The following is a 16,714-nucleotide window of genomic DNA, read 5'->3' as shown; positions in this document are numbered from 1 at the left end:
CATCAGACCCCTCCAAAGGCAGCACGTTTCCATGGTAACTGCTGTGGTATGGCTGGACAGAAGAAGCAGGCCTCCCTCCTGCCCCACGTGATCTTGTCCAGCCAGGGCTGGGTGAGTGCCCACGTGCCCCACAGAGTCTCTGATGCGTGAAACTCAAAGCTAACACAGTGCTGCGCATGCGTGGACATGGAGAGCGTCCCATCTTTCTGAATCCCTCCCAGGGAGAGGACAGCGTGGAGCTCAAGGAAGCCCATGATGATCTGTTTGTGACAGGGAGGCAACGAGCTGAAGTAAACGTGGGTGCTGGCTGGCCAGCCTCCTGCAGAGGGCAGGTCTACTCCCCTGAAGGGCTTTTGTTCTGCTGAGCAGAATCTGTGAGCTGAGGTGCACCTGCACAGAAGGAGGCCAGCCCCACGCCCCGCCCTTCCCCCCTGGCCGGCTCAGCTCGCCAAGGGGTTAAACCAACATTTCAGGAAGATCAGTGTGGACGGGGTGCCCAAGATGCCAAATCGTACCCAGGACTTAGGGCATTGTCATGTCAAGGTCCAGGCCCTGTAGTTTGGCCACTCAGTGTCTGGTTGCCGTCATGGTAGGAGGCCCGAGGGTCTCAGGGGAAACAGGACTGAAGCACTCCGGCCCTCACCACGCTGCTCGGCGAGCTCCCTTCCGAGGCCTCCACAGCACCACAGAGCTGGCACGCTCTCCGTCACCCGGCCTGGCAGTCATCCAGGGCCTGCTCTGCCACTTACGGGGCACGACACTTCCTCCCTGGGCCTCAGTTTCCCCTTGTGGGAAATGCTGTAGATTATGCCCTCCCAGAGAGTCATGCTCACCATTAAGAGCTAACACATGTAAAAGTGCTTTGAACTGCAAAGCACCGTGACAGACTGAAAAGTCACGCTCTGTGGGGCTCTGGAGGACAGAACTAGAACCAAATGGAAGCGTATTTGGGCTTGAAGTGAAGAAGCAATTAAATTGCCAGCTGCTGAGATGGAGGGACTGCTCTAGAAGGAGTGAGCTCATCTATGCTGGGAATGTGCATAGAGAGGTTTCATAATCACCTGTCCATCAGCTTAGCTTCCAAAGGTCTTCTGACCCCCGGATGTGGCCGTGACGGTGGCTTGTCCCAGAGTGTCCTGAGGCTGCCCCCCATTCTGTACCCCACCAGCCTGGAGGTGAGGCAGCTGGCTTCGCTTACAGTGGATGTGGCTTTCCCTGGTCCACACTCCCTGCCTTCTTGTATGGGCCTAAGAGCTTGAGCAGGAGGGAGAACAGGAGCACCTTGCCTTTGAGAAAGTACTGACCTGAGTATTGGTTTGAGACACCCTCTGACTGGAAGGTTCTGTTCTGCCCGCAGTTGGACAGAAGACACCTGCAAGAGAAGTTATGAGAGATGGAGGGATGAGGTCTCTAGTTCCAGGTGGGCACACACTGATGCTCCCCTACCTGGAGCCAGCCCCATGCAGCACATCTGCACACGAACCCTTTGTGCTGACGTCCCCACACCGGCTTTGGAGCTTTGCGGCACATGTCAGAGTGGAGAGAACCACCAGCAGAGTTAGGAGGCCTGTCTTGGACCTTTCCTCCCACTGAGCCAGATGTTCCCATCTGACATGAAGGGGCAGGGTTGAGGTGCCTTTGTCAGCTGATGGTCTGTGATCTCCTGCTTTTCCGGAAGCCATGAGAGTTGTCTCCCATCCAGGCCATCTACACTGTCTCGATGGGTCTTTCTCTGTCAGCTTCACAGACCAAGGGGCTGAGGTTCTCACATCTAGTCACAGTAGAGTCAGCAATGTCTGGTTTTGCATCTAGATGTCATTTTCCCCTCGGAAATTTGAAATTACATCCCAGAGATTCCTAATCATTGATCTAGGCACCTCCTTGAAAGTCTGGGTATCATTTTTGCAAGAACATGGCCAGGACTGGGCAAGAAAGGGGAAGAAGTGGAGTGGAGGTAGGGGAGAGAGGGAGAGGTGATATGACCCCAGAGTTAGCATGGGCACCTGGTCGCAGGGGGCTGGAGGGGCTGCCAGGACTTGGGCAGAGTACATCGGCTTAGCTTCTGTCCTGATGCAGTGGGGATCCTCTGAAGGGCTTCAGCAGGATCAGGAGACAGGAGACCAGATTTGCATTTAGAACACCTACTCGGGTGCCAGTTGTGGAGGGCCTCGAGAAGAGCACATTGGAGGCAGACAGCATCCTGATGCCATATCCAGGCAACAAGGACACCGACCGTACCAGGGATGTGGACCTCGGGAAGGGAGTTGACAGATGCCCGCTGGCTGACATCAGAAGGGCTTCATGATAGCCTGCCTGGGCAGGGAAGGTAGACAGGAACAAGCAGGAGGCTATGCTGGCGCCTTGGGAGCCCAATGTGTCACTCACAGAGACCGAATAGATAAGATAAATGCTCAGACTCACAGGAAGTCCTAAGCTGCATATTTCAGTGTGAGCTGCTGTGAGGGACACTCAGGGGGATGTGTCCAGAGAGCAGGTGGATGGAGGGTTCCGAAGATTAGGAGAGAGGAGCGGGCCCATGATGCAGGCGTGGTTGTTCTTGGCTTGTGGGGAGGTGGGAACGTCTGGGTGGCTTGATTGAGCATCCAACTCTTGGTTTCGGCTCAGGTCATGATCTCAGGTTGTGAGGCTGAGCCCCACATCAGGCTCTGCACTGGGTGAAGAGCCTGCTTGGGATTCTCCATCTCCCTCTGCCCTTCCCATCCCATGTGTGCTTGCTCGCTCTCTCTCTCTCTCTCTCTCTCTCTCTCTCAAAAAAAGCGGGGGTGGGGGGTTGTGGGAGGTGAAGCCCTGTGAGGGGGAAGATCACTCAGGTGCCCTTTAGAAGGAGTGGGAGAACAAGAGGCTGAGGACACAGACAAGGAAATCTTAGACCCGTGTCAGTCTCTCAAAGACCCCGTGTGGGCGTCCACTGGCACAGAGCCTGCTACCAACATGGGCAGACCACAGAGCAGCAGGGAGTGTGTTTTCTGGCTGTGGTTCCTCCAAAGGGGGCTTTGTGCTCAGTGCACCTGGCCCTGCTGGGGTTGCTATAGTAACCACAGATGCAGGCATACAGGGTCTCTGTGTTCCTGTGGAAACGAGCAGTTGGGTGTCCCTGAGTGGCATGGCCACTGAGGCCTTGGGGACTCAGTCTGGTCCTGAAGGGTTTGGGAGGGGGACCATGACCAGCAGAGAGGGTTTCTATGTCCTAGTGAATCTGTGGTGGCAGTTGTTAGTGTGACGGTTGCCGTGGTAACGGAGGGAGCCACCCAGGTGGCTTGTGGCAGCTTTGGTCAGGAGCTGAGGAGTATAAGGAACTGCAACAGGCTCCAGGTCTTTGTGTGCAGCCTGAAGCAGCACCAGCCTCCAGACTTACCCCAGCCTTTGGCTGCCATGGAGGGTGGGGCCCTCTGCTTTCTTCCTGGGTTTGCACCCTTTTGCCGAGACAGGGGTTTTGTTCCCAGGAGGCACTCCCCGGCCCATGGGATCTCAGCATTCAAAGCGACACAGGAAGCCTGGGCCCCTGAAACGGGGCCACCGAAGAGATCGGTAAGCATTCGGCACCCCTGCCTTTGGCCCAATGACCTCACCCTTGGGTCCCCCCCCACCCACTCTCATGGACCTCACCCCTTCCCCATCACTACATGGGGTCCCACAGCCCTCCCATAGCCTCAGGTTCTAGACAGGTGAACAGGGAGGCTCTGTTCCTCCACCTGCCCCAGATTGGAGGGGTTCCCTCCGCATGGGAGCAAGGCCTCTGCCCGTGGCAGCTCCACACTCCTGCCCTCTGTCTCTTCTGGTGGGCTCCTCTTCCCAGTCTCCACCTGGCCCCCTGCTTCGTCCCAGCTCTGCTTATTACTGTCGTCATCCTGGGCTGTCTGCTTGCTGTCCCAGGGCCCCTCCATCCTGATCCCATTGGATTCCCAACTGAAGTAGCCAAGACCCAGGCCCTGAGAGAGGCCCTGACTGACCATGGTCTGGCTAGGCAAGGGGCAGGAATGAAGGAGTCAGGTGACAAGGGCGTGGAGTCACCCCTTCTTTTCCCCCTCAGGAGAACAACCAGGAGGAAGTACTGGAAGGAAGGAAGGGAGATCGCTCGGTGAGCTGCCAGGGGAGGGGGAGTGCTGTCTGGGAGAGGGCTGTTCGCAGGAGCCTGCAGGGAGGTGGAGGGGAGGACATGAGTGAGCAACTTGGTGGCCATGGACCCCATATGCGCTGGGGGTGTGTGAAATGGGTCCAGGGGAGGGGTGACCCCAGGCAAAGACTGTACTTGCTGTGGCTCTTGTGGCCTTGGTTTGTTCCTCTTAGATCCTTTGGTGGTCCTTCTGCCCTACTCCAGCCAGGTGGTGCTGCCAAGAGTCCCCAGAGTCCCGGGCTCTGCTCCCCAGCCTGCCACAAAACTCTTAGCCAGGCCTTTCCCAAAGAGGAGGGTCCTCAAGCTGTGGCCCAGGACCAGTGAAGAAATTCCTTCCCACTGGCCACATACCCAGACCCACACACTACCTGTACCAGGCTGGCAACCCAGGCCTGCCTTCTGCAGTCAAAAGTGGCTGATGTCAGGGGCCCTAGGATGTGTCACTGGCACATGTGTCCAAAGGATGGACAAAAACAGCTGCCTTGTGAAGGAGAGGGCTCAATCCTGGGTACAGATGAGGCAATATGATGGGATCCCTTCACCAGCTGCCCCATGGGGTTCTGAAGGTGCCTGGTGCCTGAGGAATCTGCCTGCCCTCCATGGACCAGGCCAGAGAAATACGGGGGCATCTGGAGCTCTTATGGATGTTGGTCCTTAGTCTCAGATGGAGTGTGTGATCAACGTGCCCTAAAAGGGAAGCTCTGGGGAGAGCCATGGGTCACTGGTATGGGTCCTGTGTTCCCCTTTTCAACACAGAGCCTCAAACCAGGTTGACTTTTTAGCCTAAAGAAAATCTCATAAAGAGAAAGATGGGGGGCATGGAGGTGCCACTTGAGCTTACTTCAGAGGCTCTCAGGAAGGAGGAGGAGGAGGAGTGCAAGGAGTGAACCCCAAGGGGATGACTCTGCATATGACTCTCACGCAGGTTGAAGACTTCTGCTCATTGATCTTTTGCACCTTGTGCATTTTGGGCGCTATGAGCTGATGAGCTTCTCCTTCCTACACCCATGGCCCATAGACCATCGAGGCTACAAGAGTCCTTGAGCTCTCATTGCCCTTGTTTTACAGGCAAACTGAGGCCTTGGGGCAGGGTCACACTGCAAGTTCATGGCAGAGTCAGGACTAGAACCCAGGCCCCCTACTCAAGGCTCTTTCTCTGCACTGCAGGCCAGGGCGCCAGCCTCGCTGTATGGGAGTGTGTGGTCTTTAGGTTATGACCTTGCTTTATGTGAATGGAGGCTCTGGGCACACTGAGACTGTACATCTACAGCTCCTGGGCCTCCTGGGTTTCTGGGATGACCCATTTCTGGGATCTGGTGCCTCTTACACGGGACTCTCACCACCACTCTGGCTCTTCCATGTTTAAAGGTTTGCCAGGATCCCTTAAAAATTGTGTAATTCAAGATGGTGCCAACGATCATGACGTTTCACCTGTAGCCAATCCTGTGAGGGCACACAAGGCTGTAATTAGATGGACAAAGGAGGCAAGGAGCCAGGCAGCCTCAGGGATGAAGGCTGACTTATAAGGATATATCTCTGCAAGTTGGGAATAGTCATAATTAATGGCAAAGTCAGATGATCCAGCCATGCAGGGACTCAGACACAGCAAGAGAATCTTGTCACAGTGTTTTTATCCTAAGTTCTACCATCATACCAGGAGCTTCCATGTCTATGAAGACAGCTCCTCCAAATTCTGGTTTCTGAGTTACTTGCTGTCTTCAGCTCACTGACTGTCACCTTTACTTGGGCAACCCATTACCATGATGTTGTCATCATTTGAAACCATTCCACCTCTGAAGTTTTAATCTCCATGTACCTCCTATGTCTCTGTTTCCCTCGCCTCCACCATATCTGTTCATAGAGACCTTCAGGCTCCTGCCTCTAACTTTTTGCCCTCACCCTGCATCAACTCTTGTTCCCCTCCAATCTAGATGCTACTTGAACTGCTCACCATTCACAACCTGGCCCCTTAGCCTCCCACTCCACCCGTAGAACATGATAACTGCCTTCTCCAGTCCTGGCTAATTATAGGGCTGAGATGAGGGGTGGGAATCCCTTCATGAATTGACACTCATCCAGCTTCATGGTCCATGGCCTCAACTGCGCCCCCAACAGTGGCCAGCAGTCCTGTTGCCTATGTCTACTCCAACCCCCGCACCCTTGCCCAGCTATTTCAGAGCTCTCACATACCCCTCTACATTTCCATCACCACAGCTTCCCCACTCACTCCTAGCAGCTGACCTAGACTTTCTCTTTGAAAAGTAAAGGAAACTTGTCAGGAGGTAATTTCTTTAACCTCTGCCCTGGGCTCCAAACTGACCTGCATCCATGCGCATCCATGTCTCATACCCATCTATGCCTCTCACCACCATTATTACACTGAGAGATAGGTGTAGCTCTTCCAGTTAGCCTCTCCACCAGATATCTGGTAACCTTCCCCTTGACCCCTGCCCGAGTACCTCCTCTGTTGCTCATTCCTTGTACCCTGTGTCTTCATCGTCTCCACTTTCCTGGCTCCTTCCATTGTAACCCAGTTAAGAAACAAACCAAAATATCTTGATTTTACCACCTCTGATTCTACTCTTCTCAGCCAAGCCTGTTGAAATCAAAATTTGTGTTTATTATCTCATCTCCTCAATTCCTGCTCAGTCCACTGACTTCTGTTCCCAGTATCCACCGGTGCTCCTCATGCCCATGTCTCCATTGATTCTTTCTATAAATCCTGCTGCAGCCTGTGAGGCCCTAGTTTATCTCAGCAGCATTTTTTGTAGCTAAGCATTAGTCTACCTTTTGAAGCACTCTTCCTCTGAGTTCCATGACCTCACACTCTTGCCTTTCTGCCTCCTATTCTGATAGTTATTTCTCTGCTTCTTGAGAGTTTTTTCTCTTCACCCTGGCAGTGTTGAAGTGGCCCAGCATTCTGTCCTGATCTCTTTTCTCCCTTATACTTGTTTCTGCTGATCAAACTGATTGCCTTGGCTTCAGCTTCCATCTCTAAGCTGATGACTATAGCTGCTGCCTAGGCATTTCTCTTTCGTTTCATTTTTTTCTTTTCAGGTCTGTCACCTTTTGCATCATGTATTTTGAAGCTCTGTTCTTAGGTGCATAAACATTTAAGGCTGTTGTCTCCTCTCAAGAAGGGAACCCATTCATTTATATGAAATGTTCTTTATCTCTGGTAATATTTCTGATTGGTCTGTGTAATCACTCTGGCTTTCTGTTGATTAGTGTTTGCATGACATATCTTTTTCTATCCTTGTACTTTTAATCTCTCTGACTTTATATTTTAAAAGGGTTTCTTAAAAAAATAAAAAATAAAAAATAAAAGGGTTTCTTTTAGATACCATGTCATTGTGTCATTTTTATCCAATCTGACAAATTTGACTTTTTAACAGGAGTGTTTAGACCATTTACATGTAATGTTATTATCAATATGGTTGAATTTAAAACTACCATCTTGCCATTGGTATTCTATTTGTCCTACTTGCTCTTTGTTCCTTTGTCTTCTTTTTTTTCCTTTCTTTTAGATTGGGTGCTTTTTAATGAGTTTTGTTTTATCTCCATTCTTAGCTCATTAGTAGTAATTCTTTTTTTGTTAGTTTTTATTAGTGGTTGCTCTAGAGTTTACATTATACATCTTCAACCGTAAGATAATGTTATACATACATGAATTACTAAAAACCTTACAACAGTATACTTTATTCCTCTTTCCTTTCTTTTGAACTATTGTCATGCATTTTGATTTTAGCTATGATATAAACCCAACAATACATTATTATTTTTTTAAATTTTAAACAGCCAATTATCTCTTTTTTTAAAAAAATAACATCTTTCTTGGGATGTAATTCATATAGTATACAATTAATCCATATATATTGTACAGGTCAATGGGTTTTAGGTTGTGCAACCATCACTACAATCAGTCTTAGAACATTTTCATTGTCTCCCCCCCCCCACCTCGAAAAAAGCTGCAAGCCTGAAAAAAGCTGCAGTCACTCCCCTTTCTTCTACCCACCCCCAGGCCTAGGCAACTGCTATTTTCTCTACAGATTTGCCAATCGTGGACATTTCATATGAATGAAATCATATAATATATGATCTTTTGTGACTGACTTCTTTCCTTAGCAGAAGGTTTTCAAAGTTCATCTCTGTTGCTGTATTCTCAATATTTCATTTCTTTTTCTTTGCCGAATAATATTCCATTGTATGGACATACACATTTTGTTTATCCATTCATCGATTGATGAATATTTATCTTCACCTTTTCGCTGTTATAAATGATGCTACTGTGAAAATTTTGTGGACACGTTTCATTTCTCTTGAAAATGAAACCTAGGAGTAGAACTTTTGGGAATCTAATGTTCAGCATCTTGAGGAATAGTCAGACTGCTTTCCAAAGTGGCTGCACCATTTCACATTCCCACCAGCAATGTATGAGGTTTCTAATTTCTCTACATCCTTGCCAATAAATGTTTTATTTGTGGTTTTTATTATAGCTATCCTAGTGAGTGTGAAGTGGTATCTCATTGTGGTTCTGACTTCTATTTTCCTGATGACTAATAATGACAAATGATGTGCCTATAAGCCATTTGTATATCTTTGGAAAAGTGTCTATTCGGATCCTTTGTCCATTTTTTATAATGGCTTGTCTTTTTATTACTGAGTTGTAACCATTTGTTAGGTATTCTAGATACAAGTCCGTTATCAGATAATGATTTGCTAATGTTTTATCAAATTCTGTGGCTTTTCACTTTCTCGATGTCCTTTGCAACACAAAAATTTTAAATTTTGATGAAGTCTATCTTACCTATTTTTTTCTTTTGTTGCTTAGGCTTTGATGTCATATCTAAGAAAACATTGCTTAATCCAAGGTCACAAAGATTTATGCCTACATTTTCTTCTAAGAGTTTTATAGTTGTAGCACTTACATTTTGGTCTTTGATTCATTTTGAGTTAGTTTTTGTATAGAGTGTGAGGTAGAGGGTGCCAAGTCCTTCTCACTTTAGATATTCAGTTGTCCCAGTGCACCATTTGCTGAAAAAAACTTCTTTCTTCTATCACATTGGCTTGGCATGCTTGCCAAAAATCGATTGTTTTAAAATGTGAGTTTATTCCTGGAGTCTCAATTTGCTGCCTTGATTTATATGTCTGTCCTTATACCAGTGCCACACTATCTTGATTATTGTAGCTTTGTTGTGCGTTTTTGAAGTCGGGAAATGAGAGCTCTCCAAATTTGTTCTTTTTATTTTTTTTTTAAGATTTTATTTATTTATTCATGAGAGACAGAGAGAAAGAGAGAGAGACAGAGAGACAGAGACACAGGCAGAGGGAGAAGCAGGCTCCATGCAAGGAGCCTGATGTGGGACTCCATCCCGGGACTCCAGGATCACGCTCCAGGCCAAAGGCAGGCACTAAACTGCTGAGCCACCCAGGGATCTCAAATTTATTCTTTTTAAAGATTGTTTTGTCTCTGTGGGGTCCCTTGAATTTCCACAGGATTTTAGGATCAGCTTGTCAATTTCTGCAGAGAAACCAGTTGGAAAAAAAAAGGGAGGGGGGAATCCCTGGGTGGCGCAGCGGTTTGGCGCCTGCCTTTGGCCCAGGGCGCGATCCTGGAGTCCCGGGATCGAGTCCCGCGTCGGGCTCCCAGCGTGGAGCCAGCTTCTCCCTCTGCCTGTGTCTCTGCTTCTCTCTGTGTCCCTCATGAATAAATAAATTTAAATAATAATAAGTATGATTTCAGTTTTTGGTTTTTCACAGGTGCCCCTTACCAGGTTGAGGAAATGCCCTTCTATTCCTAGTTTGTTGAATGATTTTATCATGAAGAGGTATTGAATTTTTTCATCTACTACACAATGATGTAGATTTTGTCCTTTCTTCAACTGATGCTGTATATCATATTAAGACTAATTTTTAGATAAGGCGACTTTGCATCCCTGGAATAACTCCTACTTGGTCAAGATATTTTATTCTTTTGTATATATTTCTGAATTAACTTTTGTGGGTTTTTGGTTCTTTGTGGTGTTTTTTATTTTTATTTTTTTAAGTTTTATTAGAGAGAGCATGCACAAGCTGCAAGGAGAGGCAGAGGGAGAGGGAGAAGCAGACTCTCCCCGAGCAGGGAGCCAAAGGTGAGTCTCAATCTCAGGACCCGGAGATCATGACCGGACCCAAAGGAAACAGCCCAATGGAATGAGCCACCCAGATGCCCCTTTTTGTGTGTTTTTTTTTTAGTGAGAAAAAAAATTTTCATAGGCACCTACATGGTTACCGTTTCCAATCCTCTTCATATGTATATGCAAATTATCCTGTAGCATCATTTTCTTTTTCCTTGAAGGGCGTATTTTTTTTTAAATATCTATTTATGATAGTCACACACACAGAGAGAGAGAGAGAGAGAGAGAGAGAGAGAGAGGCAGAGACACAGGCAGAGGGAGAAGCAGGCTCCATGCACCAGGAGCCCGACGTGGGATTCGATCCCGGGTCTCCAGGATCACGCCCTGGGCCAAAGGCAGGCGCCAAACCGCTGCGCCACCCAGGGATCCCTTGAAGGACGTATTTTAACATTCCTTACAGTGCTGATCTGCTGGTGATGCATTCTCTCAGATTTTTTTTTCAAGATTTTATTTATTTATTCATTAAAGACACATGAAGAAAGGCAGAGACATAGGCAGAGGGAGAAGCAGGCTTCTCGTGGGGAGCCCGATGTGGGTCTTGATCCCATGACCCTAGGATCACCACCTGAGCCGAAGGCAGATGTTCGACCACTGAGCCACTCAGGTGCCCCGCATTCTCTCAGATTTTATTTGTGTTTTACAGTCTTTATGTTGCTTTCATTTTTGAAATATACTTTGACCAGAAATAGAATTAAAATGGACTGGGCTTGTTTCCCCCAAGTACTATAAAGATGTTGCTGCACTGTCTTCAGTTTAGTGTTGTTTCATGAGATGTGTGTTGCCTTTCTTTTCTTCCTGTTTGCAGTGTGTCTTCCCTTCCCCTTTTCTGGCTGCTTTTAAGATTTTTTTCTTTATCACTGGTTTTCAACAATTTGATTATGAGGTGTCTCGGTGTTGTTTTCTATTTCTTCTGCTTGATGTAGTTTTCTTTATATTTCTTCTGCTTTATATTTCATCTTTGAAGTTGTTGAAACTATGGGTTTATAATTTTCATCCAATTTGAAAAGATTTGGGGCATTATTTCTTCCAATTTTTTTTTTTTTTGCGTCCCCTCCCCAGGTCCTTTTCTCTCCCCAGAATTCCAATTACATGTATGTTGGACAACATGGTACTGTTCCACAGTTCACTGACAGCTTTTTCCCTCTGTCCTTTTTTCCTGAGTTTTATTTTGGAATATTTCTATTGCTGTGTCTTTGAGTTCATAACCTTTTCTGGGGTATCTAGTTCTACGCAGTGTTATCTTTTGTTTTCAGCTTTGTATTTTTCAACTCGAAGTTTGATTTGGGTCTTAGCTGCATCTTCCATTTCTCTCCTCATTGTAGCCCTATTTTTTTCTGCCTTCTTTCCTATGTGGAATATGTATATAACAGCTCTTTTCCCATTCTGGTTTCTGCTACTGTTACCAACTTGGTCATCTCTTGGTATTCTCCTCGTGACTGGTTTTTCTTCTCATTATGTGTTTGATCCTCCTGCTTTTTTGCATGCCTGGTAATTTTTGATTAAAGGATGGATGCTGTGAATTTGACATTGTTGGGTGCTGGACTTTGTTTTATTCCTTTAAGAAGTGTTGCACTTGGATGCCTGCGTGGCTCAGCGGTTGAGCATCTGCCTTCGGCTTAGGTCCTGACCCTGGGGTCCTGGGATCAAGTCCTGCATCAGGCTCTCTGCAGGGAACCTGCATCTCCTCTGCCTATGTCCCTGCCTCTCTCTGTGTGTTTCTCATGAATAAGTAAATAAAATCTGGGGAAAAAAAGTAGCGTTTGGCTTTGTTCTGACACAGAGATTATTTAGAATTTGGATCCTTTTTGAGGTTTTCTTTTAATCTTTGTTGGGGTAGGTCCAGAGCAGCCTTTAGCCAAGGACTAATTTAACCTCAACACCAAAGGAGTATTCTTGTGAGGACTCCATCTGATGTCCTGTGTATTAGGAGGTCTTTATACTCTGATAGGAACACAAAGTATTCCCAGCCTTCCATGAGTTTCTGGGATTCTTCTCCCTAGGCCTCTCTGGGAATTTGTTACCTAGCCTTACACAGTCTCCTTACATGCAAGTCAGCCACTCAGCCAAAGACTTGATCTCTTTCCCATCTGCACCCATCCTGCAAACTCAGGCTCTGTCTTCCGTTTTAGGCTGTACCTGTGGTTCCTTCCATATCTTCACCTGGTAAACTCCCTATCATCCTCAGAACTTAGTGCCACCTCTGCCAGGAAGCCTACTCAGTCATCCTCAGTCACACTCTATGCTAAAAGTGCTAAACTCTATCATGAGTCTTAGTCAACTTTATATCTAATCATGGGTTATATCTAAATGTGCTGGTTGACTATGAGTCTAAGGGTAAGGACCTGTCTTGCTTGGCTCATACCCTTAGTGGAGGGCCCTGCATAGAGTAGGTGCTCCATACAAGTGCAGTGAATGAATGAAAACTGGGTATGGAGGCATGGCTGGTGGAAACAAGGAGACCCAAGGCCAGCTGCCTTCCAATGACTTGGATGTCTCCAGGGCTCTCGGGCCCAGAGCAGAGGGGCTTAGTGCAGCAGAGCCTTCCTTCCAGAGGTGGACAATACTGGACTTGAGGGTTTTTTTTTTTTTTTTTTTTTTTTATGATAGAGAGAGAGGCAGAGACACAGGCAGAGGGAGAAGCAGGCTCCATGCACCGGGAGCCTGATGTGGGATTCGATCCCGGGTCTCCAGGATCGCGCCCTGGGCCAAAGGCAGGCGCCAAACCACTGCGCCACCCAGGGATCCCATGGACTTGAGGGTTTATACTATCTCTTTGCTCTGCTGTGTAGGGGCTAGACTTATGTGGGCTTTCCAGTGGCTACATTTATACCTGCTTCAGAGAGAGCTCTGTGACATCATCCCCGCAAGTGTGAGCTAAGCCTCATGGAGAGCCTAAGGGAGACTAGACTTTTGGTTCCTCTGCAGAGCATTCTCCTGCATGCTGGTCATAAACTGTGCCACAAGAAGCTTGATGTGTCACAGGAAATTCTTATTGGAGGGGATTTTTAGAACAGAGTGTGATGAAAGGCCTTGATGACTGGGATGTGCTGCCATAAAATGTAACTCTACCAGGAAAGGTTCCACTTGCTCAGCCACTTTAAAAAATATATAGTTCACTGTGATTCAGTTATATGCTCCATGAAGGCAGGGGCCATGTCTATCTCTTTTGTTGCTGTGTCCTCAGCTGGCAGTGTATACAGTAAGCACTCATAAATAACTGTTGAAGGGATAACAAGAGCTGAAGTTTACTGAGGACTTACAGCACACCAAGATGGTTCTAAGCCATTTACACGTGTCATGTGTTAACTCCTACGATAGTAACAACCTCCTTCCAAGGTGGATAATGTTATCATTCTCATTTTGCAAATGAAGAAACACTGGGACATGGAGTGGATAAGTAAGTTCTCCAAGGTCAAGATATCACATAAGCAGTAAGGCAGGTTTTCAAAGATCGTACTCTTAACTTCTGTTGATTGAATGAATGAATGAATTTTGATTTATAGCATCTGCAAAAGGAGACTGTAATGGATAAAAGTGTATTTCCTAAAACCATCATTAAAACATCAGATTTTCCATAACTTGGGCTACTCATACTCAATACATTTCTCTATACCAAATATATATGTCTGAACTGTTGCAGCTTCAGCTCCCCTTCGGTTTGTGTGTGTGTGTGTGTGTGTGTGTGTGTGTATACACACACACACACACACATATAGTTATATAGTTATATAGTTATATATAACATATAACATTATATAGTTATATGTAATATTAAACATACATATGTAGTAATACTATAAGTATTGAATATTGCATAAGCCTCACACATAGCATATATCATTACTATTAACATTGTGCTGTTACTACATGCCAGGCTTTATATTAAGTATTTTACATACATTATCTTCTTTCATATTGGTAATTTTCTGAAATAGGTGTCAGAATTCCCGTGAGATAGCTAAGGCTTAGAGAGGTTAAGCCCAAGGTCATGGAGCTTATGACAGAGCAGGACTTGAGCCCTTGTCTATTTAACTCCATATCTGTGATCCTAAGGGCTTTGCTATACCCCTGTCCTGTAGTCTGGCTCAAGCTGGGCTACCTTGGGCTTTCCAACCTTTCTCTCTCTCCCAGGGAGCCCCCAGATCCTAGGGCATAGTCCTCATTTCCCATCCCTACCAAGGAGGACTGTGGGTGCCCATGCAGGCTTTCCCAGCTCCTGTCCAGTAGGGGGAGCTGAAGCTGCAACAGTTCAGACACTGTGGCATCGTAGTCCCAGTATTTTAGAGCTTGAAGGATGCCATATTGGAGCCCATCCTAGACCAGCTGAATCCCAGTCTCTGGGAGCGGGGCCTCTGATTGGAATTTTTAAATAGCTACCCAGTTGACTCTGGTGTCCAGACAGATTTAGAAACCTTCTTGTCCAGGCCAACTTCACACCATTTTTAGAAGCATGGTGGCATCATGGGATGTGAACACATATTGTAAAATAACATTAAAATATTTTTTAAAACATTGTAGTAAATTTGGAATACATGAAACAATATAAGGAAGAAAGATAAGAGTACCTATAATCTTCAACACCTAGAGATAACTCCTGTTAACTTTTTGATTTATTTCTATCTTTTAACCTTTTTAAAGATTTTATTTATTTATTCATGAGAGACACAGAGGCAGAGACACAGGCAGAGGGAGAAACAGGCTCCATGCAGGGAGCCCGATGCGGGACTTGATCCCAGGACTCCAGGATCACACCCTGAGCAGAAGGCAGACGCTCAACCACTGAGCCACCCAGGCGTCCCTATCTATTAACTTTTTGAAGTAATATAGAATATATAAAAGCACAGATTGGGACACCTGACTGGCTCAGTCAGTGGAACACACAACTCTTAATCTCAGGGTCATGAGTTTGAGCCCCATGTTGAGCCTAGAGTTTACTTAAAATGAAAAATAATTTTTTTAAAAAGCACAGATTTTTAGTGCACAGCTTATAATGTATTTTCACAACTGAATACAGTCATGTTAACAAAACCAAGACTAAGAAACAGAATGTTGCCAGCACCCTAGAAGCTCCCTTTGAGCCTCTTCTGTTAACTGCCCCCTCCCAAAGTAGTTATCATGACTCCTAACATCATCGATTAATTTTGCTCGTGTTGAGGTTTTATATAATTGGAATAATGAATTATTTGAGTGCGTCTTATGTTGCTCAGTATTATATTTGGGAGATCTACCTGTGTTAGGTATATAGTTACACTGTAGTTCACTTATTGCTACTGTATAGAATTTAATTGTGTGACTATAGCACAATTTATATATCCATCCTACTGTTGATGGCATTTTGAAATTTTAAAGCATTTAGCGATTGTGACCACATGCTATTAGGAATAGACTTGTCCGTGTCCTTTGGTGCACACGTGTGTGCCTTTCCATGGGGCATGTACCCAGGAGTGCAATTGCTGAGTTTTATGTTCAGCTTTAGTACATGCTACCAGAGTTTTCCAAAGTGGTTCTACCAATACCATTTCACCAGCAGTACATAAGGCTGGTTTTAATCTTTTATTTGTACATATACCCTGGTAACCCCTAGTTCATTAATAGAGAAAAAGAAAGAAAACAAGGTAAACCATAAAGCAAAAATGCCCAGGTGAAGTCATATGCCATTTTCCCTTTCAGTAAAGTTTGTCATCTTAAAAGTCAATTCTATCTACCTTAGACTTTAAAGAAAGTATATGCTCTGCTGCTGTTCTTCTCTTAGCTCTTTCTTCCTATGCTTTTCTCACCCATTTAATTTTTACTTGTTCCGTCAATAGCACTGATATTTTGGGGAAGGATGCGTTTTTAGGAACTTTGCATGAATAGTTCTTCAAAGGAAGGCTGCTGTTACAGAGGAGAAGCTTCAACTCAGGGTCAGGAAGGAAGCCTCAGGTAGCTCGTGCCCAGAGCTTATCACTGGCGCTGTGCTGCTGGGAACGGTAGGGAGCTGCTGCACAGAGTAGAGTGGAGTTGTGAGCTCTGCAGAGTAGATGCCAAAAGTAAGGTTGTTTTGTGTTGTTACTTCAGAAAATTGTTCATTAGGAAAAAAATGGGTTTCAGGGGTGCCTGGGTGACTCACTTGGTTAAGTGTCTGACTCTTGATCTCAGCTCAGGTCTTGATCTCAGGGTTGTGAGTTCGAGCCCTTATTGGGCTCCATGCTGGGTGTGGAGCCTACTTAAAACAAAAATGGGTTTCAATTCTCATAAGGTACTATTTTGGAAAAAAATCTCTTTGAGTGCTATCTGGAAAAATGTACAGTATGAATTTGTTCACAGGTGGCAATGACATGTGAGTGCGTGCCTACCTTAACAAAGTTGTGTGGCTGTTTTGTTGTCTAAATTTTTCTTTTTTTTTTTTTAATGATTTCTTTTT

At 46.0% G+C, this 16,714-nt stretch overlaps 1 protein-coding gene across 1 annotated transcript in view; it reads left to right on the top strand.

Annotated features, from left to right (window-relative positions):
- Positions 1–3,474: 3,474 nt before the first annotated feature.
- The window catches only part of TUB (TUB bipartite transcription factor), a 62,843-nt gene continuing 49,603 nt past the window's right edge, over positions 3,475–16,714 (top strand). The window contains exons 1-2 of the mRNA XM_055317909.1: positions 3,475–3,549; positions 4,052–4,099. Coding sequence (XP_055173884.1) covers positions 3,482–3,549; positions 4,052–4,099 — 116 coding nt within the window. The 5' untranslated portion in view covers positions 3,475–3,481. The remainder of the gene's footprint in view (positions 3,550–4,051; positions 4,100–16,714) is intronic.

Source organism: Nyctereutes procyonoides, unplaced genomic scaffold, assembly GCF_905146905.1.
Source record: "Nyctereutes procyonoides isolate TBG_1078 unplaced genomic scaffold, NYPRO_anot_genome, whole genome shotgun sequence".
Taxonomy (NCBI): domain Eukaryota; kingdom Metazoa; phylum Chordata; class Mammalia; order Carnivora; family Canidae; genus Nyctereutes; species Nyctereutes procyonoides.
The sequence above is the reverse complement of the archived record's forward strand: the minus strand, read 5'-3'. Positions and strand labels throughout refer to the sequence as shown.